The sequence below is a fragment of the Bactrocera oleae genome, chromosome 5 (assembly GCF_042242935.1).
Source record: "Bactrocera oleae isolate idBacOlea1 chromosome 5, idBacOlea1, whole genome shotgun sequence".
In the NCBI taxonomy this organism is placed as follows: domain Eukaryota; kingdom Metazoa; phylum Arthropoda; class Insecta; order Diptera; family Tephritidae; genus Bactrocera; species Bactrocera oleae.
In genome coordinates this window covers 62574075-62600855 of record NC_091539.1, presented here as the reverse complement: position 1 = coordinate 62600855, position 26781 = coordinate 62574075, and the positions used below count along the sequence as shown (strand labels likewise).

At 34.9% G+C, this 26781-nt stretch overlaps 1 protein-coding gene across 2 annotated transcripts; it reads left to right on the top strand.

Annotated features, from left to right (window-relative positions):
• The first annotated feature begins 8925 nt into the window (after positions 1-8925).
• LOC106617826 (uncharacterized) lies at positions 8926-11310 on the top strand. 2 transcript variants are annotated; one of them, XM_036369078.2, is made up of 4 exons: positions 8926-9050; positions 9125-9261; positions 10099-10219; positions 11060-11310. In XM_036369078.2, exons 2-4 carry the CDS (start codon positions 9180-9182, stop codon positions 11169-11171), a joined length of 315 nt encoding a protein of 104 aa, XP_036224971.2. In that variant the 5' UTR covers positions 8926-9050; positions 9125-9179; the 3' UTR covers positions 11172-11310. The 2 variants fall into 2 exon arrangements, with proteins under 2 accessions (XP_036224971.2, XP_069965698.1); XM_070109597.1 differs by having other exon boundaries at positions 8981-9261.
• The last annotated feature ends 15471 nt before the right edge of the window (positions 11311-26781 follow it).

Below are 26781 nucleotides of genomic sequence, written 5' to 3'. Positions count from 1 at the left end.
ACAGCTGAATAAGTTTTGTTTTTATAAATTTAAGACCAATGCTATATCGGGCCATACTAAGACCTTCCCGTAAACAACGGCCTAGTTCGAAATAAGTTTCCTACTACAAGAACCTCGTATACTTTCACATGTCTCTAGTTGTTAACGGTCTTCATAAACTATTAAAGAACTACTCTTAGACCCACATTCTTCACTGTATTCGTCTTTTCTTTCCAACTAAAAATATTTTTCGAAACTTAATAAACATTAATTATATTAAATAGTAACGATGCACTAAACTTTGAGGAGTGGGAAATCGAACAAACAGCTGGTATAAATCAATTAGGCTGGTATAATCCACTAAAAGCAATCTTTACTTCCCAAAACCTTCAAAACCACTAAATCACTTTTTTATCATGTTTAAGCAATTTTTCAATACTGCCGAAGAACTCTCCTCATATTTGGTGTTCAATCACTACTATAATAACTATGGTTCTCGACTCTTTATTAAACCAGTTCCTAATTTAATCATTAAAGATGCTCATTAAATTTTTGTCAACATATATTTATGTAATTCCTTTATATAATTTTTGCATGATTAAAATTTCGTTTTAAAGACACCTCAGCTTTGTGAAAAAATCTTCTTTGAGATATTGTCAAGGTATGATCAAAGCTCATTTTGCTTAAAAAGAAATGTTTGTATATACCTAAATAACATTTTGAATTGCTGACTTCTTAGTGATATGTGAATACATTTTGTTAATATCTCTGTTAATATAATCAAATATATACGAATGAATATGAATGAAAAGAGAAACTTTGTATCATACGCAAAGCAAAGTTTTCAAGCGAGAGTAAAAGTACAAAGCTAGTGAACAGAGTTGCCACAATAAAATATTTTTTGAGGTCATATGTTCCATATATATAATTTAATTTATTCTACTAAGACCTCTTCTTATTAAAGTTAAAGGTAAATGACAGTAACATATAATATAATAGATCCTCTTAGTCTGACAACATTTTTTTAATCAGAGAAGAATATTATTTCTAATCAGAGAAGAAATAATGCTGTTGAAAAAGCAGCAATATATTCTAGTAAAGTATTATTGGCTGTTGTATCTTATATAAGAGGTTACATCCACTTGTGAATTTCAAAATATCTATTTACTTAGAAAAACATTTGGACTGGATCCGACAAATAGCTTTGGAGATATGAAAAAATTAACTAAGAATTTTTAGAGTATTCGGTTTCCAAACCTTTAAATTTGTTTTTTTTTAATTCTGTTTTCAGAGTCGGTGGTTTCTCCAAACGGCTTGACCGATCGAGAAAAATCTTCCTTACTGCCAGACACCTTTTTTTAGAAGTCCTTCTGCAGAATTAAAAATTTTTTTTAAAAAATAATAGCCTATTATTGAGGTCCATTAAATTCGGTATGTATATATTTTTAGTTATATTTATATTAAGAAAAATGTATCTACAAAAAAAATACCAACATAAATTTGCCGGAGTCATAAAAACTTTTTTTCCTACAATACTTTTGGCTTTCGATTGAAATTTGTGAACGATTTATAATAAGACTAAAGCTGTCTTCATTTCATCAAATCTTGAAGAGTAGCGAATCGAACAGTAACTGGCATAAAACTCTTGGTATGGTATGGTATAATCAACTAAAGCTGGTATAGCAAGCAGTTATACCACTATAAATATCTAGTTGGGAAATTTTGTTGATGCTTTCCCATAAAAACTTAGTGACCGAATATAGCGAGTAGAGAATGTCGAATCGAAGACGCCAACAGAAAAACAAAGCTAGTATACAAAAATTTTATTTTTAGGGGTTTGGTCTTAATTGAATTTATTTTTCTGTGACCAGGGTTGCCACAGAGATTCTGATGTTTCTGAGATTATGGACTAATATATTTATTTATCTTTTCCGGAAAATAAGCTATAGACAGATGTCTTTTAATCAATATGGCAACACTATTTGTGTTATAAAATCTTTATATACGTTTAGATATCTATGTTGAGATGTAAGTAAGCATCTGTTCGCTCCCAAAGAGCGGGAAAACTTTTTAGCTTTTCACTTTCAGTTTCCTCGCTTTTATCTGATGACGTGGCAAACACATATCAACAAACATACATGAACACATATACAGATAGTTAAATGTATATGCATGTATATGAGCAGTTGCATACAAACTAGTGTAAATATGTTTGTTATATATGTACATACAACTACAAATGCATAAGTAGTTTAGTTGCTGCTGTCCCCCTCTCCTTTCGTCCTGCTGGAGCAAACTTGTTGGCAACAACTTTAAATGCACGCTTTCTTCTATGCTATTGCTGGCTAGAAATATACACTATTGGTGTTATTGTTGTTGCTGCTGTTGTTGCACCCGGCATTATGACACACTTAAGTGGTTTTATTATGAGGTTAAAAACTTTTGAAAGCTGACACTGAGCGCATTCCTTTTGGCGCAACTATTCATACAGCGAAACCGCAGCGAAAACAACAACAATAATACCAGCAGCAAAAACAACAACAACAACAGCAAAAATATATAGAAGAGTTCCGCCAACTAGCAGTTAAATAGTAACGGTATGCTAGTGGAAGTTGTAGTAGGAGGAGTTGGAGTGTTGGTAAGCCACCCACTTCCCACTTGCCGCATGACGGAAAATGGTGGCAACACCGACATACTTATACTTTGGAGCATTTACATAAAAGCGCTTATATGTATGTATTTTTGTATGTATGTGTGTGAAGTTTTGCATTCAGCCACACATAGTCACTCTCGCACTCACGCTTACTTGTAGCCACGGCGGCGCACGGCTGTGTCGGCACTGCTTGGTGGCAACATTTTGCTGGCGGCATAAGTTTTTAATTATTTTAATTGCTCTTAATTTCATGGCGCTAAGTTGACTCGCACTTGTTGCCTCAGCAAAAATAGTGAGTAATAAAAGCAAAAACACCAACAACAACAAGCACACTCTAATATGGCTTTATGTGTGTGTGGCCGTGCAACCAAAGGCAGCCAGCTAACAGCCAGCGAAAACTACCGTTAAAGTCGCTTAAGTATAAGTTTCTTGTTTATTTGTTGATTTGCTTGTTTGTTTGTCTGTTTGTTTTCCTATTAATTTTTGCTGTTTGGTTTACTGTTATTCAGTTGCGCTTTTTGCTGTTGCAACTGTTTGTTATTGCTGTTGCTGTTGCTGCTGCTGTTGTTTGTTGTTGCTGTTGTCATTTGCCGAGCTGACTTATTTAATAACAACGCAAAGTGAATTACTTAGCATCGCACTAAATGCATAAGTTTGTGATATGAGATTATTTATTTGAAGAGTTGCAACAACAGCAGAAAAGCAACAACAAGCAACCATAATATACATACCATATACGAACATTATTATATGCACATTTGAAAAAACATATGGGAATGTATTGCAAATGTAATATTTTTCTTAGTTGAATACTTTCTGTGGGGAAAATATTGTAACTTAGCTACACTGAACTTTTCATCTCACTAATATTACCACAACTTGTAATAGAAAAATTTAATTATAAAAATTGTCGATGTTCTCTTATCAGTATATCATGATTACTCAATTAAAATTTGATGATTTGCTCATACGCTCCCGTATAACTACTACTGTGTATTTTCGTCGATAAAATACTTTCTTAAAAAATTTATACAATTTTTCGAAAGCACCTTACGACCTTGGAATATTCTAATAGACCCTTTCGGGAATTGAGGATTTTAAAAGGCATAAAACTCCGCGATTACGCGCGTTGACAGCAGAATTTCTGACAGGATAATTAAAAGTAATAAGAGAAAAATACGTGTATGAGCTAAGACCATTAACTAGGTATTGGCAATTAAGAAAAAATAATAATTGCATTTTTGTTAGTTTTTTAAAAAATTGTAATTGAACGAAAAAATTCTCCGCGGCAAGACCTTGTAAATTATATCTTAGACCTGTGTAAAATTTCATTAAGATCGGTTGAGTAGTTCGTGAGAAATCTTGACAACCGACTTTGAAAACACAGGTTAGAGAAAAACGCGTTTAAAGTTTTAAGTGACTATATAGCTGACCTCGAGGGCGCAACTTTTCAAAGCTGTATCTCGCAAACTATTACTGATAACAACTTGAGAATTTAGGACAATTCTCAAGAGAAGTTATAGAATAAAATAAGACAATACAAAAAAAATTGTTTTTTGAAGCCGTGAAACCCATGTAACCCCTTAATCCAACTCGATTTATTTTTGGAGAGAGACTTATTAATAAACTCATGTCTCGCCACCAGTAATGATGCAATTGATGAATGTGGAAACCTCAACTACGTTGTCAAGCATCTCTTTTGCGACTTCTACTCGACGTCGTTTTTGCAAAAGATTCAGTTCTTTTGTTTCGAGTTTATCGTTGACAAGTTTCAGACGCAAAACAAAATGTGGTGGGTCGATCATTGAGAGATGTTGAGAACCTCTGCGTTCTCTCTGATGCCAACACGACGATATGCCAAGCACTGTTTCGATGTTATTGTTATTAACAGAGATGGTTGGACGACTCGCATTAGGCAAGTTTTCGACGGCTTCACGACCTTCACTGAATGATTTATGCCACTCAAATACTTGTGTTCATAATAAAGTATGCTCCCCAAAACACTTCGACAAAATTTTCGGCGATTCCGTGACCGTGAATCCATTGGAAATACACAATTTTAAACAAACTCATTCCTAATTTTTTCATATTAATATTCAATATTGGGCATGAGAAAGCTGTCAGCGCAATGCGGGCTGAGTTTGTTCGCCACGGACAACTAGACCTACTGAGAGAACACTTCATAGCAATATTGATCGCAATTTACGCGCAATCCAAAAGAAGTTCTGCATCATCTCGTGGGCGCCGACGAAACATAGAGCCACTGATCCACACCAGAGATCAAAGAATACTCGAAAGAGTGTACTTCACTCGTCGAACCTGCTCCGAAGAAGGTGAACACGGTTGCAAAACGATTAAAGTACTCTTATATGTAGAATTATTGGTGTGACTCGACACGAAGTGCAGAATAATCGTGTCATTTGCTGAAGAAGAAACCGCTCTGCCATCATGAAAACGCAACGACTCACAACTTCGGCGTCGCCATGGCCAGATTGGTTAAATTAGACTTACTAAGGTCCCGTACGACTTCGTTTTACGCTGCTTTTGGCGTCACGACAGTCAGAGCAAATCATGCATTATTCTTCAGGATTACCAAAATGCACTAGGCTACAGTTTATTTGTGTATCTAAGGACTTTTCCGCATCTAATGGTGTTGCGATTGTTTCCGCTACCCAAAAACACGCTTGTGAACTGTTTTGCTTACAACAAATGCTCATACATTCCCAATAAATCAATCACTATTATATTTCGAATGAAGTTGTTGTTATTGCTATTGCTGTTGTACTAATACACAATAGACACATACAAGCAATAAAATTGGGCTGTGAATTCATTGGAATCACTTGCTTTACAAGCAATAAATAAAAATATGCCCGTTGTAAGCGCTCAATCACTTGCAAGATGCCGCAGCGGCCACATACAGCAAGCAATATGCAACAAAAACAAAAAAAAAACACACACACACAAACAGCAATAGCGAAATCAATTTAGCAGCAATGCGCTGACAGCAATTTTCGCCCGAACAATTGATATGGCGATGCCACCAATGCGAACAAGCATTACGATTACGATCAAATTTACATAAATACATATGTGTGCATGTATAGAAGGGTCTATGCAACGCTACTAGATGCTCGTTATCGCATTGTGGCACAGTTAGGTGTGTGTGTGTGTGGCATAAGCGGTTAGTGTCGGCTAGCGGCATGCCACAAAGCGTAGAGTAGCTGCAAAATTAATTGCGATTGCGCCTAACAAATACAAATTAAGCTGCGCTCACACACATACACTTACAAAGGGGCGCAGCGATGAAAGTGCAGCGGCGCGACGGCACGGCGGCGTTGGTGGTGGTGGTGATGGCGATGTTGGCAGCAACACGATCGATACGATCAATAGATCGTATGAGAACGAGCGCTGCCGCTGCTACCGATATCGACGCTTCGTTGTTATTGCTGTTGTTGTTGCCATCCACGTTGCCGTCGTCGTCGGCGCAGCGATCGTAATCGTAGTGCGCTTGAAAGCCGCGCCGCCATGTTAGCTGCCACGATACATCATTGTTCAAAGCGCAATGCGCCACATAGTTCTTATGGTTGTTGTTATTGCTGCTAGTTGGGTTGGCGTCGGCCAAGAATGAAGACGACAAACCACCGACGACGAAGACGCCAACAACAATGCGCAGCGCTGTCGCTGTCGCTGTAGCAATCAACAAAGTCTAATTTACTAATTAGCGTCATTCGATTGCTTGCGAACATTTTGTTGCTGTTGCCGTTGTTGTTGCAATTGCTGCTATATATGTAGGCATGTTGTGGACAATAGTAATTGCAACGGCAGTAGCCAACGCGCTGCCGCCTTTAGGAGCGGTACATGCCGCTGAATTTGTGTACATTTGTTGCATGCAACACAATATCGCAGCACATATAAAGCACTATCGGCAACTTTTTGGACATCCATTTGAAGTGCCATGCGGTACTCTGTTGCTGCCACTTGCAACTTTCCTTCGCTTTCAAGTTCTTTTCTGGTTTTTCTTATTGTTGCAAGTCTATTATTGATCACTCGACGTGGTCGTTGCTCGTTGGCTTGCAACACCGCATCGTACATGACAGTTGAACAAGTGCTTGCGGCGCTGCTGCCAACCGCTGTCGATTACATTCGCCGGCTGACTGGCTGCTTGCCACCGTTCACCGCGTAGCAAGCAACATCTTCAAATGTTGCAACAACTAATTTCTCAACTCGTACACGGCTTGGTTGTGCGCACTGTGTCTGTGTCTAAATGCAACGCCACGCACATTCCCTGTGACGGTCGTTTATGCGCAATCCGCTTGGGGGCCGCCGCTTGGCAACGTTGGGCGCCACGTCAGTTAAATTCGACACGCAGCCGCCACAAATGTTGCAACTACAACTAAATAACATTGGTAAAGGATAGTTTGTTTGTTGTTGTCATTCGGTGTCTAGCTACCATTTGACATATTCGCTGGTGCGTGCCTTGAAGCCAATCTGGGAGCAGCTCCAAGTGTCCGAGTAGCTTTTGGCTTCTGCTTCTTCTTCTTTTAGATTATGTGATTTCATGGCTTTGATTGGTATTTATGGACCAGAGTGAACTCAGATTTTTATGCGATCAACAGATAATGACAAAAATAGGCTAGTGTTGAGGGTATAAAAAAGTGATCTTTTGAGGAAGATGAACACTGAGTTTTTAAAACTTTTGAACCTAAACTCGACAGGTTTCTACCTGACCTTTTCCTATCGAAATTCTGAGCATATTTTTGGATTCTATAGTAATGTCTAGTTTTGTTACCAGGGATTCCTATGATAGGGAACTGTTGCGACAGAATACCCAATTTCTATAATATCCTCGCAACAGTTGGCACAGAAAACTCAGCTCAAAGTAAGCACAGTCGAATTTTATACGAATTGTATCATCAAAAGTCGCTAAATTAAATTCGTTAGTGTCGAATACGTACCCTGTGGAATTACTATATGCAAGAACTTGTGGTGCAGCCACTGTGGAAAGGGTTCTAAATATATCTAAGGATCTGTCTGATATACACCAAATCTGAACATATTTCGACACCTTGGGTATAAGCTAAGCATTTTAGAATAGAGATATACCCTTGTTGGTCGAGATTTAAATTGGATAAACAGCTTAAGCTGTAAATTTTTTACATCTGTTTAGATTGACTTATTAAGAGCGATTGTTCTTCCTGAATTTTGACATAACTGTGGACTGCAAGTAGATGGTTTTACAGTAACTCTATTTTGATAAGCTGTCAGATCGGTATAACTTGGAAGAACTCAGTCAGAAAACATAAATTCACCGCATAGAATAGCAGTTACCTACCCACGAGTAGCCGTGGACACAACTTTATGGCTGATCTTGCCAACAAGAGACTTTCAAAACTATCTATTCGGAATGTTTTGAAGTTCCTTTACCTAACTTTGTATAATTTGACTTCATTGGAAGGTAATGTTTGGCTGTTTTTGTTGGAAGTCTTCTCATAGCAATATATCAGTTTCCCGAACTGAAGTAGTCTTTTTACCTAACTGAATAAAATCTGTTTTGAATCAAAAGTGTTATCATAAAAAATCCATACATCCCATCTTAGTTGAATAACAGTAGACTATATTCTTACAGGTTCAAGTATTTTCTTAAGCTACTAAAAGAATTACGTGTATTAAAAAGGTTTTCCAACAGAATGATTTAAAGTTCTGTGGTTGCCATCCACTTGCACAAGATCTAAAAAATTAATGAGGATGGAATGTAACTCGGTCCCTCGATAATTGTTTTGATTTTTAATTGATTTTTTTATACTTATACATAGTTTCGTAGATCCCTTATTTAGCTACAAAATATATTTTAAAGCACATATTAACAATTTTTTTAAATTTTTGTTGAGTTTACAACAACTTAAAATTTTGTTTACCTCGAAAATTTTATAAACAAATTTGTCGTCTTGAATTAGTTTTCTCTTGAGTAAACAACCTCACATAAGTTACAAGCAAATATTTAGATACCATATTCGTTTTACAATATTTTGCAAAAGCGCAATTGACCAACAAAGCAATGAAATAATCAGATAAAGATGTCAAGTATATTGCTATCAATAGCCTCGGTATGCGCTTAATGATCATATGATACTGAGCCTACATTCCTATGTGTACCATAAATGTATATGTCAACCTCACCGCCTCAGCCTAACATCTCACGGCCTGCTGTGTGATTTCCATTAATGCTAAACGAAGTGCCCAATTTATCAATTGTACACAATTGCGACTGAAGTAAACTTGTAAAGATATCAAAAATTAACAAGGAAAACAATCTTTGCTACAGATGACTTAAGATTCAGTGAAATTTTGCGAACGTTAGACAAGTCGGATATTCATTTAGTCTTGCTATAACCGTGTACTACGACGGAGAGAAGGTGTATGTGCTTGAAAATATTATCCATTTGTTGTTAGCAATTCCAATCAAAATAATAAATTTCTCAATTTTTCAAGAAAAAGATGTTTTCCTTTCTTTGCTTATTTCGAAATTCGAATTTAACGTGAAATTATGGAAAAAATACGTAGATGTGTGTATTTACTCGGTGTGATAATATTAATTTTATGCATTTTTATGGAGGCCATAGAAGCGGGTAGGTAATGGTGATGTGAAATGGTTAAGTAGATGTGATAATAAAAATTAAAATTATAACTAAAATCAATTGAAAAAGTAATATAATTTAAATGAAACTAAAATAAAAATTTAATATTAAAATATTTTTAAAATAATGCAATTTAAATTAAAGCAAAAAAATTTAAATTTGAACCAAAATGTAATTAATATTAAATGTCATTATTTTAATTAAATAATAATTAAAACTAAATTAATTTTTAAAATTAAATTAAATTTATTAAAAAAAATTTAAATTAAAGTAATTTAAAAAATTTTATTTAAAAAAATAATTAACATTACAATTTTTTTAAACCTTTTTCTAAGCAAAATGAAACATACCTTAAATTATTTATATACTTAGAACCGCTAAAAATATGTATAGTTATTCTAAATTACATAAAATCTGAAGAACGAATTATTGAAATATTAAAAAAATTTAAAATTAATTAAAAACTTACTACTCAAATAAAAATTTAAATTTAAGTTTGATTCTTAAAATAAATATAACAAAAAATTATGATATTAATTAAATTTAATTAGAAATTAAATTAATGAAACTAATTAAATTTAAAATAGAAATTAAAATCAAAATTTGAAATAAATCTAATTATTAAAAAAAATTTGAACATTATAACAAAATCTGTAAAAATCTTAAAAGTACATAACTTTGCTTTACTTAAATAAAATTTATAAAAATACTGTTTCTTAATATTTAGGTAATTTGTACTTTAAAATATAGCCATAATAACGGCGAACTTACTTACTTGCATATAACTCAATGTTCTGCCTTCTAATTGTTAATTGTATTATAACACAGGCTGGAGTGCTCAGTGCTGGCGGAAGCACAATTCCGGTTCCATACAAACGCCAGATGGCGAGTTTAAACGTCCCATTGGCATACTGTGCACATACCGTTGCATGCTGTGGTTTCCACCAGTGTAAGTACCACAGAAGAAAGTGTGAAGCTAAATAAATTAGTATAAAAATAACTTAATTATTGTGAATAGAGTCTGGATTAACATACATATATTTAGTATGACATTTAACAAAAAATTTTCTTTTACAAAAGTATAATTGTTTTTTTTTTTGTTTAATTCTTAATAAAAGTTGAATATTTATTTATTTCTTTTATTAATTACATTTAATACGATTATATAATTTTATGCCATGTTCATAAATTCTGGTTTTCTTTAACCAAAAACTGTATAATTTATTTCATAGTAATTTAATAACGATTATTTCCGATAACTTTTTTTATCAATTATCACTAATTTTTATTTATCAAAAAATTCATTTGGCTGCTGCACTTCCCCAAAAATACATAATTAAAACTCTAAGTCCGATTGCGATAATTTATCGATAACAAATTTTTGTTCTTTCTTCGTTTTTATGTAATTACCTCATTAATAAATATTTTAAAATTGTTTAATATCCAAAATATATCGATACATGCAATATTCTTATACATTTTATTTAATAAAAAATATTTTTAGCTACTACTTAACACAAAATTTAATATGTTCTATGGTCATTTAATATCGATTATTTTCGATAATTTTTTTTATCGATATTCTTTATTTTGTATATATCAAAAAAGTATTTTGGCTGATTTACTTCCACAAAAATATAGTTTAAACTCCTAATGCGCTTGCGTTAAATTATCGATAGTAAATATTTTAGTTTCATTATTTTAAAATCTTTTTGAATACATTATTTATCGATAAATTTTATTTATTTATGTATGTTATATTATTTTTAAAAAAAACTTTATTTTTCAGCTTTCCTTACTGCGAATTCATTTTCGATCTACGTTTATCGCGCCATTTCACCTCATTCTCCGATTGCTATGAGATACGCTGCAATGAGACCTTCAGCTTCATCGGAAACTGAGACTAAGCAATTTTATAAATATTTAGCAAATTTAATAATAATTATTATAAAATATCTTAAACTATTTTTAATTGAAAATAAAATATTTTTTGAATATTTATATATGCCAAATAATCGCAAATAAATCGTTTGAAAATTTGTTGCAAGTGTTTCTATGAAGTTTTTATATAAGTATTTCAGTAAGCATACCGCGCAACAACTAAAACGCACGCTATCGCAATTATTCTTTGTGTTGTTGTTGTATTTGTGATTCACTTGCTCCAAGGTGACTTGAAAAGTTTTTAACTTTAAAGTTGCAGACAAACAAAAGCATTAAAACGACAATTAAACGTCTCAGACTTGTCTGCCACACTGATAAGCGGGCGCATAGCGGCAACAACAATTGCGCGGAAAACACCTTCAACATACACACACATACAGCCATTTGACTTTGGCTGTCTGTCGTGCAACATCAAAAAGTGTGCAACAACAACTCATACCCGACTATGGAATTCGTGAAACGAATAACAAACTTTTGGCATAAGTAGGTCTGCAACTTCCTGCTGCAATAAAAGCAGCAGAAACAATAACAACAGCAACCATGATAATGGAAACAACAATTGTATAAAATCAGCATCAAGTTTTGATGTTGCAAACTTTCACTATCAGTGCGCGAAGCATACACACACATACACATACTGTTATATCTGAGTACAGCTATAAAGTGGTGTGAGTTATGGCATGCCATTTAAATTATGTATGGAATTTAAATTACATGAGAAGAAGAAGGATGCGTTAATGAAATTTTTGATAAGCGAATTATCAAATTTCAGTAAACTTCTTAAGAAATTAGAATGTGATGACGGAAAGCAAGTTTATCTTAAATGGAAAAAAGAGGTCGCCAAACATTTTTTCTTCAATTTGGTTACAAATACATCGGGTTCAATAAATTGAATAAGAAATCCTTAAGCCCGCAAGTTACACCTCTTGAAATTTCCTAATATATCTATTTGGAGAAAAGTTCTCAATTTTTTACTCAATCATATATGGAGCTTTCAAAAATTTTGGTGGTATTTCGGGTATTAAGCAGCTAATACTTTCTCATATATTTAATAAAGATTGAAACTTTATCTTAATTTCCATCTCTTCAACATTTTACAATCTTTTTCTGAAGAATTAACAAGCCAGAATAATCTCTATCTGTCTAACATTAATAAAAAATTAGCCATGAGAACTTACTGTGGATAGAATTTAACTCTTTTGGGTTATGACCAAAAAGGAAAAAAGAATGGATCCACCCTAAGTCCAATCGGTAGCGTCTGTATAGAACACAAGGTTTTAATGTGTCGAAATTCCTTACAGAAGCGACACGACAGCTAGCATCTGCTCAATACCCATATTAATCAACTTCATGACAATTCTCTCCCATACTGTCTATTGTCATAAATATAAATAAGAGCAACTCCCTCGACAAACCAACTTCGAATAAAAACTAGCGACAAATCACTTTTCTTTTACTCAATTTACCGCACGCATGCAGTTCAAACGTGTAACCGAAGACAGCTGGCTAGACATCTAGCTCGCAAGCTCAGCCAGTTGGCGTGTTCGATTGCACTTTTGTCGTCGCAGCAAAGCTAAATAATCAACAAAATGAAAGTTCTAAGGCGAGGTTTAATTAGTTAAAATAAAAGTGATTGGCCAAAGACGCAACAACAATAAGAAAAAAAAAATATTTTATAACAAAAGTGGAAATGAAAAACTTACAAAACAATTGCGACGGCCATAACAGGCACAAGCGACAGAGGAAATGTGTGGCCGTTTGGAAATATAATGAGTAGACAAGCGCGTCTCACACCTTTCGGCAAAAGCGAGGAAGTGCCTGCGTCGCATCGGCAGAGTGCAGCGATGAAACAAAAGGAGCAGTCTGTGGCTGGGGGACAACGCGCTTTGGAAAACGCAATGCAACAGCCAAGTGGCACAGAAGTGTGACAAAATGACAGCAGAGATGAGGAAGAAGCGAAGAAACACAAAAGCAAAGGTGGGCAGTCGGAGCCGATGGCGGGCTTGGTGCCTAGTAGCTGCCGCTGGCAATAGTAGGGAGTGAGTGTTAATGGATGCCAATAAAATGACAGACGAGGTGACAACACAGAAGTGAGTGGAATAAATAAAAAAACAAAAAGCACATACAGCATATAAAATATAAAATCAGAAACAAATGCGCAAGCCGTGTTGCAAGGAGTGTACTGGATTGCGAGGAAGCGTGTTTATGGCAGCGTCAAAAAAGAATTGACAATAAAAATTAATGTTGCGGCCTAAGCGGATGTTTAATTGCTTAAATGAAGAGTGCAGCACTTTTGCAGCGCCGCTGACAGTTGACAGTTGTGTGTGTGTCGTGTGTGTAGCAACACGCGAGTTAATGAACTGTTTAGCGCATCGAATTGTAATTAAGTGGAAAATTTTAATTTCATACAAAATTTTAAATAATAAATTGCTAAAATAAAGTATATGTATTTCAATTTTTTAATTTTTTTTTTAATTAATTTAAATATTTTGATTTTTTAATTGTTTTGTTTCCATTGCGTGATCTTCGGTTGATCGAGCAAGTTCGCTGCTTCAGTCTTTTGTTTGATCGACTGTACTCAGCAGGCATAAGGTTATATTTGAATTAGGGGGATTTTCGATATTCATTTTGCAGCATTAAATCATTTGTTGTTGCCTATAAACGTTTACAGTTGGGACCTGAACTAGCTGGGGTCTTAAGCCGATCAAAATAAAGAGTATGTTTCAAGAAAATATTCCTGAAATATAATAATAAGTAAAAGTTGATTCTAAATTATAAATTATAAACTTTGCCAAAAATTTTAACCTTTTCTATACTTTCTAGATGATTTTTTTTCATCATCTTAGATTTGTCACACATTATGTTAGATTTCTATCACTTCTAAATAGCACGATAGGTGGCAACTCCAACCCAAAAGTTGTCTAAATAATAATTCTAAACACGAATAATTTTTAAATTTTCGGCACATTTTTTGTAATATTTTTTACATTACATTTTTTGACATCCGGCAACTCTATAACGAAATACCTCTAATATTGTTATTTAAAGAATGCAAAAGTACATACTTTTATTATGGAAAACTTTTTCCAATTTTTTATAGATATATGTAATTTTTTTATAATCTGGCAACTCTATAAAAAACTAAAGTTTTACATTTAATTATTATTCGCATTCTTTACCTTTAAATTATCAACTAGTAGGTCATTTAATTCGAAAGTATTTATACTTGCAGCAGACACCAGAACAATACAATTTGACAAAATTATTCTTAAAATACCATCTTCTATAAATGGCAACACAATTTTTTTAAGCGCATTGTTACGATTAAAGTTATTCATGTCATTAATTCTCTTATTAGTAAATTTTTAGTAAATTAACTAAATATTTTATTATCCAATATAGTGGCAACCCTATTTTAAAATGTTGCTAAAAAAAGTTTAAGAAACACAAAATTGTTGTCACCACAATTAACCAAAATAACTATTCAAATATGATTCTCAACAAATGGCAACACTATGTCTTAAATTTTTACAAAAACTATAATTTATATTAATAATTCTCTTGGTGGCAAATTCACTATGTACTTTTTAAGTAAATAAATATTTTATTAACCAATATTGTGGCAACTCTACTTTGAAAAATGGTACTCAAATAAAAACGAATTACTTCTAAAAAACAAAACTGTTTTAAAAAATGATTATTCAAATATTATTCGGAATAAATGGCAATCCTTTGTTTTAAATGTTTGAAAATACATATAATATATATTTATTTTTCAATAAGGTGGCAACTTTATTTTAAAAATGTTGTTCATACATCAAAAATATATATCTATTTTTTTAAGAAAATCTGACCTCTTGCATAAACTGTTGAACATTCTTGCTACAGTTCAAATTGCTGTCACTACAACTCAATTTCATAACTTTTTGTTAAATGAAAAATAAAAAAAATTGTAAATATTTAAAATAAAATAAATAATAAAAAAAAATCATTTTTATTAAAATTTTTTAGTCAATTTGATATATTTTTAATATGAACTCATACCACTTTAACTGTAAATATTTTTAGCAATGTGTGGTCTACACCATACCCTCTTCTATTTTTAGCACTTCTCCTTACAGTTATCTTAAAAATTAATTAGACATCTCGCTCACAAACGCACAGTCACCACTGGTGTTGATTTCATTGTCTTACACTGTTCAACAGCTGCCGCATTTTTTTTGATTGTTAGAGAAAGTGGCTACCTGCTGCCACCGCTGGTTGTTGTTAGCAAAAGCTTATGAAATTTGCAATTTTTCCACCAAAATTGCCTTTGGGGCGCATCTGCTGCGCGCTTGTTGCTTTTCGCCTTTGTCGAATAATTTTATATTTTGCCCATTAATTATGGGTTTCAGCAACTTTTTCAATCACTTCATCTTCTCCGGCCGCTTGTTTAGCAAAATCGCTTATAAACCCAATTAACTTGGCAACAATTATTATGTTTTGTGCCACTAAAGTGTTGCTATTGTATGTATTATGCCGTGTTCTCATTAAATGCTTATAAAAGAGGCGTTGCCAATTGGTTGTTGTGATAAAAAAAAATTGGCAAAATTAAAGTCAATAACCGCAGAATATTAAGATGTGCGTATGGATATAAAAATGTGTGAATTTGTATATCTAAGCAGATCTACATAATTTTCGACTGATATTTAGGGTATTGTAGATAATTTAAGTCGTTAAGATATTAGTTTGGTCTTGCCTTTGATTGAGTTCTAATATGCCAAGCAACTCTACTTTCTTTCTAGATCTTAGTAGTGTCAAGTAAGAGCGTATATTTTTCTTTCTCGAAACATAGGCAGCCATAATTTTTACAAAATTGTAAATTACAGCATAACTGATTTTTAAATAATTTTGCTCTGTGTAAACATGACCTAATTACAATATACATATAAGTGTCGTCTGTATATAAAATTGAGTTTTCTATGATTAATTAGTTTGAACCGAATAGACTTTTGAGGCATTTCCAAATGAGTTTTGGGGTATAGATTCATCACAATATACCACATATTAAGAATTCTTCAAAGAAACGATCTTCATTGAGTGATTTGGATTTTTGTCACAGTCAACGAGATATTTGGGTATTTTTTTTTGATAACGGACTACACTTCAAACCGATTCAATACCTCCGTGGTAAGGAAATGATAACCTTAAGCTTCTAATATATACTAATGGTACAATCCGAACAATTTTTTTCGGCATGAGATTACAAGTATTAATTTAAATTAGCGGTACACTAAAATGGATGATAAAAAGTCTCAACATACCCTTCAGATATCAAACCACTGAAAACAGCAGTTTTATTGCGGAGGTTGAATGCTTCGACAATTGGAGCAATGCTTTTCATTTCTTAGCCATACGTTAAATCGCTTTAGACAATTTAATATGCTCTAAGCTCCACATTATTAAAAGAGTTCGAAGTACTCTTAGAAAGTATTATTTGCAGATTAGTCGGCTGATTGGATTCTGGCGTTGCCAGGTTAGGTTAGATGACTAATCCTCCAAGGTGGCAGGATCGCACTTAGACTGCTATACTGCAATTTCAATGAAACCAGGCACCCAAACCGGTCTAATTGTTAGCTAACTCGTTGCCAAAGATGGGTCGGGTGTACACTGCTAGACGGAAGCCTGAAACTGGGGTTGATTGATAGCTCTCGAAGTATACTTCTCCAACAACTCTCCTCGCAAGCATTACTTCACACGCAAAGAAGCTCACCGCCGCTCTCTTTCAGCGGCTTCTTACCACCCATACCTCGCTCGAAGGTATGTGAATAGAGAAAATAGTGCCAGGACTAGACTTGGCTACCAGGTAATTCAAATACCTTGAAATGATATGAAAGTGTGCGTGGATTTCAGAGTGCCCAAGCACGTAGCCATCTAGGTTCCCAGCTTATCAAAGCGCGACTTTCGCGGATATACGCCTTGCCGTTATATCCACGGCTGAAAGAGAAGAGCGCATTATTATTCGGTAATAGAGTCGTTTTCTCTCCACAAGTCTTACTTAAAACTCACTTTTCTCTCGGTGCATGTTTATGTCCGTCTTTGTTTTGACGCAACCGCCAATCAACCAGTTTAGTGCGACGTCCACTTTAAGATCTCGAACATACAAGTTGATTGCCTTAATATCACAATTTTCCGGCTGAGAGTCAAACTTCAAGCCGAGCTCTCTGCAATTCAAGACCATGCATTCAAGATCTAGGGCTCTCTCCGTTACGGTTTACTTACCACATTTGGATACATTTTTGCTCAACTTACTAAAATTTAAGAAACATCTTCCCCAAAATGCCAACTCAACAGCAATAGCCGCAAATCACAAAGGTTATTAACCAGCCTCTATGCAAGTCAATAAAACCAAACGAAACTCCTTCAATACTCTACCAATTTGCAACAATGCACAACAGATCTCTGTCTTCTGCTATGCACTTTGTTTTCTTGCACACATGCAACTCTGTATTGTCTTCTTAGTTAGTCATTGTAGACTAGCGCTGCCATTTTACGCTTCCTCAAGGACCTCTTCATTACACAGGAAGCAAAGATTTCTTTAGTCTTTTTTCTAGTGTTTGCATCTTTTAGCAGCAATTGCCGAATAGACGAATGCATATTTGCTTGAAAGCTGCAACAAAAACACCGCTCAGCAATAGCAAAGGAAATGAAAGATGAGAAGAAGAAGCAGAACAAATGATGAGCAACAATGTCGATGCCGAAATTTTAGTGCATTGCTTGCAACAAAATTGAAAAATTTGCACAAAACTAAAGCGAAATAAAAATAAATCTTTAGAATATTTGAGTGAAGCGAAAAAATGTGAAAATGTACAGGCTGTTGGTTTCACATTTAAGTTAGCTGCACACACACACACACACACATGCACTATGTGTATGCACTTGCAACTAGGCAATGCAACACTGCCAAATGAGCATGCAATATGCGACCACTCATTCATTTCTTCATTATTTCGTTTGTTCCAGTCCAAGGAAGACAGAAGACAGCAGGCAGACTGCAAGCTCGCCGGCAGCAGGGCTGACAGAGCATTTACTTAGCACAACGCTTACATACTTAACAGCTGGTGGCACTTAGTTCTAGCTACGGAGGCCAGGAAGCCGCGGTACACAGGTTTTTGGTTGAGTTAATGGCCTCTTGTGTGCCCCGCAAATCGATGCTCGACGTTTTTGTGTATATATGTGTGTGTGTGCGAATTCTTTTTGGTTATTATTTTGCCATCTGGTTGTCTAGTGCCTGTAGTTTTGTCTATTCGGTATGGCTAATCTCTTGAAATATATGTAAACAAGTTGGGTTTGTTATACCCAGGGCTCAAAAGCTTGCCAAGAAAGAGAGATACCGGTCACGAGCGTGTGACCATGAATAGAAATTTGTGGGAATATCTCCATAATCATGGAGGTCCAGAGCAATTTCGAATTGTGTTGTGTGTGCAAATTAACACCTTTTTACCATAGCTAAGCTTTGGCTCTATCCGAAACGATATCCATGCAACATCTTCTATGAGATTCGCATTTTTTATTTCTAAAGATTTTTAACTACTTCATTCTGTGCTGAGTACAATTCTGTTAACATTACCATGTGGCTGTATCTTTAGAAATACTCCTAGTAAACCCAATATACTCGTAATCCTCTGAAATTTCTTAGGAAAGCAGCTGCAGTAAGTTTAAAATTGAAATTGTTACATTTTCAAAAAATCAAAATTTTGTATATGTTGTTTATTGAATGTACATATATTTTAGAATATTCTCCGAAAAATGAAGTTGATCAAGCAAATAGTTTCCGAGATATGAGTGGTTTTTCCTCTCCGAAAAGGCTGGGGAGATCGACTCGAAATTTTCGCCCCATCTACTATTTAGATACATATATTTTATTAGGTAATGATAGAGGAAATAAAATTTTTGGTAATAAATGCGATTTTTAAGTCACTCTAAAGTGTAAATTATCCACAAAGCTCCACCTTATTTTGAGAAGCCGCCATTTTGTAAAATACTAATATTTGAATAATCCTTCGATCAATACCTGTATTCATCGATAATAATAATTTTTGTTTTGGTTTTTAGATTAGAGATAATTTCGATCTTTCTCCTTTCACTTTTTCGAAAGTCCTCGGCTACGAGATTAACTAAATTCTCCAGCGAAATTGACAAATTTTAACTGGATCATACTTTTAGATTTTACTGATAGCTTTAGCTTGAATAGCCTCAGAAACTTGAATGATAGACCTCTATTGTTCATCTAAATTTTGAATTCTGCAAAGTTGTGAAGATTCAAAAACAAGAGATAGAAACCCTTAGGTAGTGGTTAACCAAAATGTAAATTTTTTTTTTATTCCTTAATCACTACACATTTTTTAAGAGGTTAGTATCAAATATTAATCAAATCCTAGATGCCATGGATCTCTGGACCATGACCGTTTTCACTTAACGTTCTGAGAGCGAGGTACTGTCCGAGAAGCTGTTTTAGTCTGAAATCTTAACTTTCTAATGACATAGAACCCAATAGAACCCAACCCAACCCGATTGCACTTATACAAAGCATGATATATATTACTATAACCATCTATTTGAAAACTAAAGGATTTCTATTTGATTAACCTTTATATACTTAAAAATTCAGCAAAAATATTTTAGAAAGGGCCTTAAGCTCTGGCAAGTAAGTAAAAGTAAAGTAAGAAGAGAGAGACAAGAGAAATCTCCAATTTTATTGTTATAGTTATTAATATCCCGCTATTATATGTGTTGGGTACAAAAATATTCGATTTCTGCCGAACTCAAATTTCTTTGCTTGTTTCTAACAAATATTGTTGTAAGTTTTTGCTGTTCATACGACTGTCTATTCTTCTTAACAATTTTTTTTTTTTGGACTCATTTCTTAGTCTCTTCTATTTTTCAGCTTATATGCATAGGTATTCTAAACTAATGGCTGTAAGTGAGCATGAGAGGCCTTTTTTTCCAAAGCCCACCCAAAAACTGTGCGGAAGAACCCTTGATTTTTTCTCGTGAATGAATGAGAATTTTCTTTTTCATTAATTTAAAAGAAAAGACAATACAGTGATGGTTTGGCAAAAAATAAGTAATGATAGAAGAAGAAGAAAAATGAATGCGAATAAGTCCATTGCAAAAATAACAAAAACAAAAAAACCATCGAAAAACTGCACAAATCTTAATGCTTGAAGACTGGCAAAATTGATGAATGCATTCGATGCCGCTATGAGTAGTAACTGTCATTAGCAGCCAATAACAACAAAGTGAACGAGCCAGAAGTAGCACGATAATCACGTGGCAAGTATGAGTGGGTGCAAGCCTTCTCAGGCATTGTTGAAGATCCTTTCAAATAAACAAGCAGTGCATGTTTTACGTAGCAACAATAACAAAAAATTAAAGTACATAGAATAAAATAAAATATTTTGTAAGAAATACTCAGTCCATCATGCATGCGTGTGTGTGTGTGTGTATGTGTATTTGAGCAGCGCAGTTCATTGCACGGCTACTCATTTTTGTGTGATTGCAGTTAGCTACTTATAAAATTGAACCAACTCTTTATCCATTTTTTTATACCCTGAACAGGGTATATTAAGTTTGCCACAAAGTTTGTTATACCTAGAAGTAAACGTCGGAGACCCTATAAAATATATAAATAAATGATCAGCGTGACAAGCTGAGTCGATATCTGTCTGTATATACGCCAACTAGTCCCTCAGTTTTTGAGTTATCGATCTGAAATTTTTTACACGTCCGTTTCTCCCCAAGAAACCTTTTATTTATTGAAACCGCTGATATCGGACGACTATAACATATTATATAGCTGTCATACAAACAGACCGATCAGAATCAAGTTCTTGTATAGAAAACTTTTTATTTGGCAAAATATCTTAACGAAATTTGGCATGGATTATTTTGCAAGGAAACACTATAATCTCTGAACGAATTGTTCAGATTGCACTACTATAGCATATAGCTGTCATACAAACTGATGTACCAAAATCAAGATACAAGTCTTTTATGCCCTTTTATGCTATAAGAAATACACCTGTGTAGGGTATATTATGACTACGGTGGAGCCGAAGTTAAGTCTCTTTCTAGTTTTTTCGTTGTTGTTGTTGTTGCACACTCTTCACTTAGCCGGTTGCGACGCAAGGATAATCCGATATTAATTGCGGCTTGTCATGTTATGGCCGGCGCTTTTTTGTGAACACGCACACATATAACTACATACAAAAACATACACCCATACACACACATATATATTATACTTTCATTGCTTATATATTTTATTTGCAAGCAACTTTTGCTCAGTGTGAGCACTTGTCGCTGCCCTTTAACCCCGCCCACACACTCGACTTGCGTTTCGTTTGTTGAATTCCGTTTTCTTGGTGTTTTGTACACTTTTACATTTCCTGCTTCCTTTTGCGATAGTTTTTCGTTGAGTTTTTTGTTTTGTTTTTGTTGTTTTGTCTTAAACTTTCTTATTTTGTTGCTGTGCTGCGCTTTCTTTGTCTGTCACACGCCATTGTCGAGCATTTGTATGTGTGGCAGTGTGCTTCTTGTTGTTCTTGTCGCTAGATACTTTCTCATTTATTGTTGTTGCATTTCATTCATTATTGCATTGCTTTGTTGTTGCATTTGTATATTTGATATGATTGTGGTATTGCATTTTTTCGTTGCTTTTGTGTCTGTGGCAAGCTTTTATTTTCTTAATTTTATTCCATACTTAAATGTCTGTGTGGTTGTGTGTGTATGTGTGTTAATGTTTTATTTGTGCGACCGGCTGCCAGTAATTTATTTTCAAGTATCACGCAATTGTGTGTATTATGCAAATACCGTTGTTGTTTAAGAAATGTTGCAACAAATGAGTAAATGATTTGGCAAAAGTTTGCAGATTTTATTGTTGTCTAAAGTATTTTTTTATTCCGTTGATAGGGATTAGCCTTCGGTTTGAGTTTTTGGACTATTACTCATAGGAAAGAAATTGTCGCCAAAATTTTGGAGCTTCCGGTGTTACTCTAACGGTAGTAACTTTTAAAGAAATTTTCGGTTATATATTAGTAATAGAGTTAGTCACATGCACATGCAACTTTTTAATTACTGGGCACTCATTCCGTAACTGACTTCTTTTGTAGAGTCTTCTAGCATAGCATATAGAAGCAGCGGCAAAAATCAGATATTGCACTAACAGTTCACACAAGGTCTTATATATTATGAAACACTCGACTAAATTCAAGATATAATTTAAAAAAAAATCTTTCTGTCGTGATAACTCAAAAACTTAAACAAAAAATGCTGAATAATCTCCAAGGGCTGTAGGTACTTACGGCATCGCCAACGGTCTAATAGAATGAACCGATATATTTTGGAGTCTCTATGTAATGCTTGAAACAGTTCCAAGTATTTATACAAGCGACAGCTGCCTCAATGGAGCTTCAGGGCATTGTACGAAAAATTATCGGCCTGATATTTGAAGAAGAATCAAGAGCAGGCTCTACAGTTTTTAATTTTATAAAAAAAAAACTCAGCATTAGTAGTGTGTGTGTTTTTTTTTTAAATAGTAAAATCCAGCAAAAGTACAATGAGCGTAAAATTTGAGCAAATCACCTTCTCGCGAGTCTAGGTGAAGCTCTATAACTAAATACGTACGGATTTTACTCAAAATTTGAATCTTTATTTCAAAAAAACGTGTAAAATAGTATTACTCAAAGTATTTCCCATTTGAAGCTATAACATTTTCTCATATTTCTGGCAATTCCATCCAAACAAAGCTGCGTCGGCTTGGTGGCCAAGAAAGTATCAAGTCTCACCAAATACAGGGTATTAACTTGGCGTCGCCGCTGATTTATCTGGTTAGCCAGTTTTCTCATATGACTTTTTATGTTTAGGGTTATTGTAATGGATCCAATGGGGGCTTGAGTGACTCCTTAAGATTCACTCAGCTACAACTTGTTCACCATAAACTTCCACCAAACTATAATGAGCTTCGGCTGGTGTTTTCTTCATATTAAAGTAATAAAGAAGAACTCCCCACATTTTTTCAGACAAAAAGTTCGACATATTTGAGTCAAAAAGTTGTTTAGGCTTCAAACGAATAACATATACTGATAAAGACGCACAAGGACAGTCAATTTTCAACTCATATTCGGAATATTAGAAGAATTGAACAATAATCAAGTTACACCATCTTTTGGCAAATCGCCAGAATATAGTTATAGCCTAAATAACTGGTGCACTGAAGGATCTCGGAGAGAAGAGAATATACATTTTGTTTTAGGCAGTCCGAAATAGCCGATGAAAATTGATATCGATGGGTGTTGGTTCATTATATCTGCCACCAAAAGATCTTGACGGTTACTGGATTCAAACAAACGCCGCGTCAGGTAGAACTGCGAATGAAACTTATACATTTTTTGGAACAAAAATATCCTGGATATCTGAAGTGAAAATGATGTGACATAGATTTTTCCCCAGATCTCCAGATTGCCACTGCTTCCTTTAAAGTGGTTATTTGAAAAGTCAAGTGTACAACACCAATTCTGGAACCATTAAATAGCTCACGGCAACCATTCGTACCGAAGTTATCGCTACAAAAAGGTCGAAGGAATATTCCGATCTGAAAAATAAATAGATCGATCAATAAAACGAAATAGTTATCAGCGTTTCTCTTAATAACAATCTATTAGCAACGAATTTGTAGACCCAAAATCTAATTAAATATGTCTGCCTAATGAATAAGGTTACTCCTGTTAGCTATGCTGCTAATTTGAATATTATATATATTCAATATTTTGTATATTGTAGAAGCTTATGCTATTAAAGTAGGAACCAAGGATAAGACAGTTCTTGAAGAAATTTTTATTTGATGAGAGCATAGAATATTACTTATTTACATATTAAGCGAAGAAAAATATGACCTTGAGATCACACAAACTACCCCAAGCAACTTCACGTAAGTTAAGTGCTCATCGGCTTTGCTGGCTCAATGCACAAATTAAATTCCAACTATTTAATTAATTTATATTTAACTTATATGAGCATACTCGCATAAAACTCGTCACTCATATCAATAAAATAACACATAATCTCTGGCATTTGAACTCGAGCGGTAATGAGACAATCACATAAACGAAAATATAACCCGGCACTTGTGCTAATGCATTTTAATTTGGCCAACAGTTTTGTGACTCAACCGGCAGCACACTCGCTCCCACACCCGCCGCCAGCCGCCAACTAACTAACCAGATGCTTTACGATATCATCGGCGAAGAAACGCCGCCGTTGCCTTCATATTTTCCACTCAAAAGTCATTGCCGAAGGACATAAAATGTGCGCGACACACACACGCATACACTTAGAGACAGTTAACTGTGGCAAAGCGGAGCGCACTTGCATTTAGCTGACTGTAGTAAGACAGCATCAGTTGGCTGTGAGTGGAATGTAGTGCGCCATAAAACGTCCCAAAAAGCCATTTTTAGCTGCTTGCAACACAGCCCGCCATTTCAGGCGCAATGACGCATCAATGCAGCAACAACGCACATACACACACACATACAAACATACAAGCAACGGCATCGCGCGGCTCGAAATGAAATCTCCTTCATATGTCCTTCAACGCTTGAGGCCAACGAAGGATGCTCGAATTTTCTTCGCACTGCAGCTTGGACTCATGCCACGCGCCTCAAAGTTCCATGGCATCTTTTATAATTCCTTACTACCCCTCTTCTCCATCTCGCTCTTCGTCTTCAAGTTTGCGCTCATCTTTGCCGGCGCATCTTGCCCTTTGACCTCTTCGACACTGCGCAAGATGAAAAAGGAATAAAAATGCCTGCGGGAATTTCGCAAAGAAGCTGCAGCTGACAAACTGCCGCGACTCCGGCAAATGTGCAGGCACGTACAGCAACAACACCAACAAACAGCAGCTTTCAAGAAATGGAAGAAAGAAAGCTGAAAAAAAAGAAACAAACTCATAAAAGACGCGCTTGCACACAAACGGGATAATAGAAATGAAAACGAATGACTCTGCTGCGACGCGGCATATCGGAGTTGTTGCAGCTTTTCTAACGGCGCGACGGTAGTGAAGGCGCGCAACGCCGATTGCAAAGGTGACAACATCCTATTGATGCGTTGCACTAGAAAAGCTGCCGCAACGCAGCGCAGAGAGGAGTGGGAAGAGCTGAGGGGCACCGCTAGAAAAATAGACTACACCATGCTTTCTGTCGTGGTATACACACGGGAAGGGCAATGTCATGAATTCGAAATTAAGTCCTTATCTCGACCTCTGTGGGCATAGTTAAAAATAAATAAATAAACAGAATGAAATGAAATGAAATGAGGCAAAAGATATGGGGGAATTTTATTGTTAAAAATAGCACTTTCCTTAACATTCATATTTTTTTATGAGAAGTTATGAAAATCTAGGAGCGATTTCATGCCGCCAACTTTATTTCACATATTCTTCCATATATTTGTGTATGTCAAAGTAGAAAAAAAAACCCTAGATCAACGGCAGATCCTCCACACATGGTCCTCCTTCCATCGAGTCTCAGAGCATATTTTCCATAGGAGGAATTTTTCTAACTATGTTAACCCATGAGCTGCTCTGATATCATATGTAGGATGAACCTCGAACAAATATTTCGAAAGTTGCAAATGTATCCATATGTACTCGTAGGTGAGATTTATTTTTTGTAATTCTACAATGAACTGTGATATTATGCATTGTGGCTTAAAATATGCTCTTCGTACTCCAATATTACTTGCGAAAAAATTTTGATCAAAGAATAACAAAAATCTCCTTATTTCCTCTCGTGCTCTGAGCGTTAGTAATACAGAGTTATTGACAGGCTTAATCGACCCTCTACGTGAACAGAGATGACAGCCATAGTAAAGGGCTCTAAATTAAGTAATCTATCTTTTAAAAAATTGTTCGACAAACATCAGCAATCGGTTACCTTAGCCCAGCAGTAAGAATAAACAAAAAATACTTGAGATAATAACATGTAAAAGAATACAGCGCATAAGGTCCCTAAAAACTTCAAGCGCATGCCGAGGCATCTACAGATAAAGGGTGATCCAAATAAAAAGCAAAAGTACCACTTTTTTCAATAGCCTTTTTCTTGACAGATCACGAGTGAACGTATCAAGCTGTCATAATACTTTTGTTCAGTATTGTTTGGCATTTCATTATGGAAAAACTTACGCCGGAACAACGTTCCCGAATCGTTCAACTTTTTTACGAAACTTCACGTTCTGTAAGAAATATGTTTCGCGCGTTTCGCTCAACTTATGATCAACATATTCGACCTACTGAGCGTACTATTCACAACACCATCACCATCTTGAGACCCAGCATTCATTATTGGATAACATTCAATCAAATAGATCACGTCCAGCACGCAGTGAAGAAAATATAGCGACCGTAGCTGAGAGTGTACACGAAGACTGCATAAAATAAATGTCAAAGAATGCTCTTTCGAATGATAATAAACATTCCCCATTAATTGAGGGCAACAACCTGAAGTGCTACATAGATTGTTCCGTCTGGAATAT

Bases quoted from the DNA above. Each gene is read 5' to 3' on its own strand.
- LOC106617826 (XM_036369078.2), top strand. From the start codon at position 9,180: ATGGAAAAAATACGTAGATGTGTGTATTTACTCGGTGTGATAATATTA. The intron at 9,262-10,098 runs GTAGGTAATGGT...ATTATAACACAG, and splicing joins TATGGAGGCCATAGAAGCGG to GCTGGAGTGCTCAGTGCTGG. The intron at 10,220-11,059 runs GTAAGTACCACA...TTTATTTTTCAG, and splicing joins ATGCTGTGGTTTCCACCAGT to CTTTCCTTACTGCGAATTCA.